Source organism: Coffea arabica, chromosome 4c (genome assembly GCF_036785885.1).
Source record: "Coffea arabica cultivar ET-39 chromosome 4c, Coffea Arabica ET-39 HiFi, whole genome shotgun sequence".
Taxonomy (NCBI): Eukaryota; Viridiplantae; Streptophyta; class Magnoliopsida; order Gentianales; family Rubiaceae; genus Coffea; species Coffea arabica.
The window spans coordinates 4,356,784-4,364,815 of record NC_092316.1 but is presented as its reverse complement, the minus strand read 5'-3'; the positions used below and the strand labels follow the sequence as shown (position 1 = coordinate 4,364,815).

The window sequence follows — 8,032 nt, the reverse complement described above, 5'->3', positions numbered from 1 at the left end:
TGCTTTTATTGGGAGGATGGGAGCTGCCATGGGAAATTTTTTGGGACTGAACACTCCCAGCACCATTTTGACAAGAAACGAAAGCGCAAGACGGAAGGCCCAATTCCCTTTACTGGTACCGAATGTCCAAAAAACTTACTGTGGATTTTGGAAGGCCCAGATAAAATGAAGCCCAAACTTGCCCTACAAGCTTCTTCTGATGAAGATAAAAAATGGGAGGGAAAATTCAGTTGAAACATGTAATTTGGGGAAGAAGAAGGACAAATTTCTTCCCTCCAATTTCTTTCTCGTTTGTAGTCCATCTTCATTCTTTCAATTCTTCCTGTTTTTCCAAAATTTCACAGAAGCTGCTAATAATCAATCATTTTTTTTTGGTTCTCAAATTTTTTCTCTTTTGATTTAATCCACTTAGTTTTTTATTATATTTTTTTTTCCATGAATTGCCATGAAATTAATAGTATCATCAAACGCTCAGATTCCTACCATCAAACCCTCAGACGCCATTCATTCAGTCTTTCCTCAAACCCTCCGAAAAAACCCAGAATCGGAACCGTCTGCTCGGCTTCAATTTTCATAAAACCCCTTGGGCTGCCATTATTCTCAAAAACTACCCAATCGCACAGCAAATCATTCCATTTAGAGCCTCATAAACCCTATACAATTGGGCGTGATTATTTTTGCTGTGATTTTCTGCTTAATGACAGGAAAATCAGTAAAAGCCACTGTCAAATTTTATTCAATTCTTCGGATAAGAAGGTATATTTAGCTGATGGTGTATTCTTTGGTATTGATCAGATTGAATGTTCTTCTCGGGTTAGGGCTTCACTGAATGGGGTTTTTGTCAATGGAATTAGGATACGAAAAGGGGAAGTTGTGGAATTGCGTGGTGGCGATGAGATTTTACTTTCTTGTGGCAATGGAAGTGATTGTAATGTAGTTAATAGAATTGGATTTTTTGTAGAAAGAATTATTTTATCAGAGGAAGTTGTTGATAGGAATGTGCCTAATTTGATGGCAAGTGGTATGTCGATTGATTATGGTCCTGTCAGAATAGCAAGTAATAAATTGGACGTGAAGGCAGGCTTTCTGTTAAGCATGTGTAGAGATATTTTGTGTAGTAATGATCCGATTTCATTTATGAAGAAACATGCTAATCTTGATGGTAAAATTCCTAGTCCATATTCTAGGAGAAGTGGGAAGAAGGTCATCAGGTTTTTAAAAAGTAGTGGTGTAAAATCAAATAGTGAAGATCGAGTACATAGGCTAGAGGTCGCACTTTCTGAATCCCCGGCTAATTGTAGAGATGCGGTAGTTAATTCTCATAAGGGAACCATAATTTCTTCTGAGAGAAACACCGGTTCTCAAAGCTTTAGTTTTAATAAGAATGCTGAAGAAAAAGCGGGTAATTATTGTTTACAACAAAATAATGGTGTGAATGTAAGGAGCAAACCCAAGGCACTGTCTTTGGACCGTCCGAGGGTGGCGGATATGGCTTTATGTGATAGGAGTAATGTAGGCCAGGATAAGATTGAGGGTGGTTATGTATCGCCACCAGGAAGGAAGTTTTATTTGAACCGGCTTCAGTTCATGGGCCATTGCTCATCAGAAGCACAAGATGTTGTTTCACTGCCAGAGCTCTTTTATCCTGTTGAAACTCTACAGCGGGTATTTATTGCAACATTTACTAGCGACATACCATGGTAAGTCCACTTCATGTGATTGCTCTTCTTTGTTGTTTGCCTAAGTTGATATACTAGGCATCTAGTTCAGAAAGCAATATAAAGCAACACTCTATCTCCATGGTTTGCATGTATTGGCTGTGAAATATGTACCCATTTCAACACTTATAAAAAAAGTCTTAAATGATATTTATGTTCATGGGTATACTAATTTACTAAAATGTTTATTTTTTTGTAGGTTTCTGTCCTATTGCAGGATTTCTGCCCATCTCCCAATAACAATTGCTTGCCACAATGCTGAAAGGTGTTGGAGTTCAAACCCTGGAAGAAGAACCTCATATCCTTTTACAGATTTTCCACATTTAGTTGTGGTGTAAGTTGCATGATGTTGACTCACTTTTATCAGAGAGAGCTACGCCTTGATAGAGAAGTATGAGGTCATCTACCTGTTATGTAATGTAGTCTGTTGTAATAATAGGTATCCTCCTTTTCCTGAGGTTATAGCTTTTGGTAAAGACCGTAGGAAGTCGGGCATTGCTTGTCATCATCCAAAATTGTTTGTGCTGCAAAGAGAAGACACCCTTCGGGTTGTGGTTACTTCAGCAAATTTGGTGGCAAGACAGGTGGATCTCTTATTCTTCATGTAATTCTGTTGGTCTTATCATTTACATAATCTGAAAAATATGATGTTTTTCTATTTTTGACTTTCGTGTATGTACATCATTGCTGATTTCTGTTATAAGCATTTATCTGGTTTGCTTTGCTTAATTTATATTTTTTTATGCATAATTGATAATATTCATGAGCAGAAAAGGTTAATTCATATTACAAAATATGTCTTATAAGCAATTGTATTGCTTAATATGACATGGTGGCTGTATGATCTGTTTCTGGCTAGGAAAGCATACAGGGACTTTGGAGGTGTGTCAACTCATGTCCAACCGAAATACAAGTCAAATTGGCAATGGACCTAGATGCAACTTTTATATTTTTTATCTTATTTGATTAAAGTTAGGTGGCTGCCCTACTTTCAGCCCGAAGTGGAGGACTAGTAATTTGACAGTCTTTGCAGTTAGAACAAAAAAATCAACATTAATTGGTTATGAGTGAATCCAGAAAGAGTGCTTCTTGAAGCTTTCAGAACCAAATTTTTTAACAATTTTTGTTGATTTGATGCAATCTGCTATTGCTTTATTCTGAAGGGGGAAAAATCAGATTGCTGTGGGATTTCCTGAAAATCCTAATGGTGTTGTCTAATTTTTTTGCTAGGAGATAGAGTATGTTGTTGTGCATCGGTGCTTGTTTAGATGTAAGCATGTTGCTATTATTTGAACAGTTCTGACTCCTTTTGCTTTTTTTTATTTTTTTTTTATTTTTTTTACTGCAGTGGAATAATGTGACCAATACAGTCTGGTGGCAAGATTTTCCTCATTCTTGCACGCCTGACTATGGTTCACTATTTAATCAATCATCTTTAGGGGGAAATAATCAAGATTCAAAGTCCGATTTTGGTGCTCAGCTGGCTGGATTTATGGCTTCTTTAGTAGCTGATGTACCAAGTCAGGCCCATTGGATTCTGGAACTGGCCAAATACAGTTTTAAAGGTGCTCTTGTACATCTGGTTGCTTCTGTACCAGGAATCCACACGCCTAAAAGTCCTTACATGTTGCACTCAAGACATTTTCTGTCTGTAAGTAATTTGTGATTAGCACTCAAGACATTTTCATACTTTTTAGAAAGTTCTTTTTCTGGTGCATCCTTCAAGACCTTGTCTTCTACAACTGTTCTAATTTATCTTTACAGTCTATGGTCTTTTGAGCTTGTAAAGCAGATTGATCTGCTTTAGTCATGTATGTGTCCTTGGTGTTTTTTCAGTTTTCATTTTTTACTAGGATAATAATCTGGCCAAGCAGTTGTCTGTATGACTTTTCCCTTCTTTACCTGAAAGAATATGAAAACGGCTTATTTCCTTCTTGTACTGTTGTTGTTGCTTGGTATTATTTTTTAAGGAAATTTTCATTTCTTGTTGGGGTTCCAAGTTAAGTGGACAGTTGAATCTGCATGTTGACAGCTTCTTCTGGTCATTGTTCGTGTTGACCATGTTTTCAATACTCTACATTTCGTTCACGTTATTGCCATTGTATGAATCTGATATTCTGCTCAAGCACATTGTTTCATATTTTAGGGTAACAAGAACATGCAGAAGTCCTCTGGCACAAATTTGCTCGGTTCGGTTGAAACATCTGTGGTTGGTATGAGCCACCTTTTCTGCACATCAGTTGATTCAAATGGTGTGAAGCTAAAGAAACTGGCTGCCTTTCTTCGAAAGTGCTCTGAGAATGCATATGGAATGTCAGAGATTATTTTAAGGCGAGAGACTAATATTCTGGCTGATGTAAATGCAGTGAGTGTTCTAATTCCCAATCCAGAAGAGTTTTCTTTGGGAGGTAAAATCAGCTTGCTGACTCAGATTTTGCATGCTTCTTTGTAATTAAATAATTTTGTCAAGCCATACTATTATATAGGCAGGCCATTATAAGTTCATGTGATGAAGGCTGAGCTGGACCTTAAGATGTCACGTGGCTGCTCTGTAAATTGTACAAAACATATAAACTCCAGTACAACTTAATCTCCAACATGCAGTGCTTTTGTCCTGTAACTTTGTTTTGGATCTCTGCAAGCTGTGTCAAACTATAGATTTCAGTGTTTCCGTCCAGTGAGAAGCTAAGTAGTTTAAAGCTCTGTTTGTTTCTAAGATTAATTTTCTTTTCTTCTTTGGCTAGATTGTGTTCAAATAGGATTTCTACCAAGAGATGTTGCACAGTGGGTAGCTCCACTATCAGATGATGGCTTTTTTGCATTTTCAGCATATATTTACCCAAAGGAAGTCCTCAGAGCAGCCTTAGAAGGAAGCTACATCAAAGTACAGTTGATACTTTATGTCTCCCAAGTATGTTATAAATCCATGTCGTGTAACCCCTTTCTATTTTGTATTAAGGAAACCAATATTGAAAGTGAATTTCATCTGTTTCAGGGCCCATGCTTTTCAGGAATTTCAAATTCCTTGAGATGTCAGCAAGTTTCTGCCATATGCTCACTAGTTTCATCAATTCATAGATGTGTAGGCCTTTGGCGTCTTCAAGAGGTAGTTCTACTGGGATTTAGTGAACTATTGTTTTGTTTGTGTAGCCTTAATTATCATACAGGATCTTGTTATATTGTGATAGCATATCTACCTATGCATAAGTTTTTGTTGAGCAATTGAAAGAAACTCGCAGAAGTTGAACGGATGTTTTACATTTTTGTCTGAAAACCAATGTACGAGGCTTGTCAACTGTGCAGACTCTCAGCCTGAAACTGTTCATACTTTCTGTTGATTGCATGTTTAACTCCAGTAATTCAATATTCTGAAATGTCTCAAAATTGGACAGCTAGTGTTGTTTCTGGACTTTCTAAAGGGGGACTGATCCTCTTCTGGATTACCTTGCATCTTTTTTCTCTTCTTTTATTGTCACTCCAGTGTGTGTACCATGTATATATCACTATACTAATAGGTTATTTTCTGTGTTTTTCCTACTGTTCTCTTTTTAAGTGTATAGAAATCATTGAAGTTTTGGCCCTAAAAGTTGACTCATTGATGTGGCCTGGGTTGGTTGGATTTAAATAGAGGATCTATGCTGTTTTAAAATTTAAGGATGCTACAGGAAAGTAGTTGGTATATATCTGCTATTGATCATAGAACTGGCCTTTCTGTGGCATAGGACTACATCACGTCCCAGTCCAGAAGCTGAGCTTTTCCACTTTTGCATCTTTGTTTGCAGGTTTTGGCTCCCTACAAATGGCCTGAACACTTAGAGACTGACTTTCTCTTTGGTGAGTATTCCATGCCAAATGCTGAACCATGATATCTGAAACACAGTCTCTATCTTGCAATGTGATGTCAATTTGTCCTTTGTAAGGCTCATCCTCCGTTGGGTCTGTGAATGCACAATTTGTGGCTGCATTTTCAGCAGCATCTGGAAAACGTGCAGCACAATTATCTGAATCTGAGGAGTCTGATCCATATGTAAGAACCTATTCTTTTTAGGATTGCAACCAATGAAATTCTTAGTACTTTCATTTGGACTTTGAAGCTGATAACTGGTCCTCTCAGTGGGGCTGCTGGAGTGCAAGTCAAGAGCTAAGAAATCCATCTATCAAAGTCATTTTCCCTACCATTGAAAGGGTGAAAAATGCAAGTTGTGGAATTTTGGCATCTAAATACATCCTGTGCTTCTCACAGGTACATCAACTTGTCTTTCACTTACGAATCATTATTATAGGCATTTTCATTTCAATTTCAGTTGAACAAGTATATTATATATGTCAAAATGGTTCTACTACAATTTAATATTGGGACTTGATTTATCATGAGAGGCTCCACAACTTTTCTTATTTTGCTGCAAGGGACATTAACAACTACCATGTTAAATTTGGATATTACATAAGAAAGTAAACAATCTTAACTGAAAGACAAAGAATTATGATTTTGATTGGATTTGTGCGTAGCAGTACTGATTAATCTGGTTGAAAAGATTTGTTCTTTAATCAACAATCGCATTTTATTTGTGGCGACAGAAAACGTGGCAGAGGTTGAAAAATGTTGGCATACTTCATGATGCTATTCCTTATCCCAATGAGAGAAGTGGGTTCCCTATGCATGTGAAGGTAAAATTTCCCATCCGAGTAATATAGGCTCGAAGTTAATTCTTCTAGAGGTTGATTATTATCTCATAAACTTCACTGGAAGATATGCAGATTAGTTCCATCTCTGCACTTATGATTGAGTAATGACTTCTCTGTTTCGGAGTAGTTGTTTAGTTTCCTGCACAGAATCAGTAAGAACATATAACCCTGTTGACTTTCATTATTTTGCTGTTTTTAAAAATATTATGTGCATGTCCTTCACTCTATTTTTCTTTCTGGCTCTCGCAATTAAGCCTCCACCTGAGCCCTAAACTGTTTAGTTTTGTTGGTTTATTTCCTACTTGGGACAATTACCTTAACTCTTCTCAACTTTTGGCCTTGCATGGCATAGTGTTGGTAAATGATGTGATAGAATTGACTACAGTTTCAAGGTTTAAAGCTTCTTGTGATGTTTTGAGAATTTTGCTCTTTATGGTGTTGTCTTAAAGGATCCTCCAATTTCATTCTCTGGCATATTTGTGTTTGTGCTGAAAAAAGTAAAAAGAAAAGTGATTTTGTTGAAAAGCAGGTAGCGCGAAGAAGGTTCCAATCTAAGACAGATGCTTCTTCCTTTGGATGGGTTTATTGTGGATCACACAACTTTAGTGCTGCTGCTTGGGGCCGTCCGCTTCCAAATACCGTTGACAGAAAGGTGAACGTGAATGAGAGAGATAGTTCAGTATTAGGTTCAAGGCTTCATATATGTAATTATGAGCTCGGAATCATTTTCACCGTTCCCCAATCAGATAGAAAGGACAACGGGGATGAAAAGCACAGAAACTTGGATGATATTGTGTTGCCCTTTGCTACACCTGCCCCAAAGTATAAGCCCAGAGATGAACCAGCAACAGCCCAAGCGATGAGGGAGGTGCTGACTGAAATGGAGAGAGAGATGGATGCAGCTATAGCAATCAGTGGGGAGTGTCCAGATGAGGAAGATGAGGTACTGGAGGCTGCTGATTTTGTCACAGTGGAGAAGGAAGATGAAAAGGCTTATGCTGAGAGGCTTTGGAGTGGGGTTGATTCATCCGAGGGCTGCTGAAAGTCATTGAGGAATCAAGCGGACAAAAAGACTACTTGACCTTGGTGAAGGCAGCGCTGGGTCACAAGTGGATGGAGATTCAAGGTGATTCTGAATCCCCTTTGTTACATTAAAATATCTTTGGAATTGCAAAAAGGGAGGTATGACTTGATACGTGTTGTTGTGATACTCTGCAGGTTTGATATAGAATACATAGATAGTTTATTTAGACAAGAAATTGCCGCCGATACTTAAAAGCAGGATTCTGTAAGGTGTAGTGTAGGATTGAATTTGTGTGTGTGTGTGTTTGTTCACGCTCTTTGAACCCATTGCAACGGCAATGCAAGAAGTGAAGAGTAATGATGTACCGAATTCATGATTGTACAAGAAGGATGAGAATAAAAAGATGCAGCTGGAAATATTTTAAAATCCGAATCGTCAGGTTAGTTTAACCGGTCGGACCGATGGCATTTATAATTGATCCCTGGTTAATGGAGTTTTTAATTTTAAACTGACTGTGAGTAATATTGTCGGCTGCCGTACCCACAGAGTCTTGGACCTGATGTCCAAAGGCATAGAGACGTACTGTAGTTGTTTCTTGTGATGC

General features: G+C 37.8%; 1 protein-coding gene across 4 annotated transcripts; it reads left to right on the top strand.

Annotated features, from left to right (window-relative positions):
- Positions 1 to 227: 227 nt before the first annotated feature.
- LOC113739666 (uncharacterized) lies at positions 228 to 7,854 on the top strand. 4 transcript variants are annotated; one of them, XR_003460290.2, is made up of 13 exons: positions 228 to 1,700; positions 1,918 to 2,052; positions 2,158 to 2,302; positions 3,067 to 3,369; positions 3,865 to 4,126; positions 4,463 to 4,629; positions 4,714 to 4,824; positions 5,501 to 5,552; positions 5,639 to 5,745; positions 5,833 to 5,961; positions 6,297 to 6,386; positions 6,934 to 7,530; positions 7,623 to 7,854. XR_003460290.2 is itself a non-coding variant. In XM_027266943.2 (12 exons), the coding sequence occupies exons 1-12, from the start codon at positions 436 to 438 to the stop codon at positions 7,444 to 7,446; spliced, it is 3,195 nt and encodes a 1,064-aa protein (XP_027122744.1). In that variant the 5' UTR covers positions 228 to 435; the 3' UTR covers positions 7,447 to 7,854. The 4 variants fall into 4 exon arrangements, 3 of the variants coding, with proteins under 3 accessions (XP_027122744.1, XP_027122743.1, XP_027122742.1); XM_027266943.2 differs by having other exon boundaries at positions 4,547 to 4,629; positions 6,934 to 7,854; XM_027266942.2 differs by having other exon boundaries at positions 5,690 to 5,745; positions 6,934 to 7,854.
- Positions 7,855 to 8,032: the final 178 nt, after the last annotated feature.

Bases quoted from the DNA above. Each gene is read 5' to 3' on its own strand.
- LOC113739666 (XM_027266941.2), top strand. From the start codon at position 436: ATGAATTGCCATGAAATTAATAGTATCATCAAACGCTCAGATTCCTAC. The intron at 5,553-5,638 runs GTGAGTATTCCA...GTCCTTTGTAAG, and splicing joins AGAGACTGACTTTCTCTTTG to GCTCATCCTCCGTTGGGTCT. The intron at 5,746-5,832 runs GTAAGAACCTAT...TGGTCCTCTCAG, and splicing joins CTGAGGAGTCTGATCCATAT to TGGGGCTGCTGGAGTGCAAG.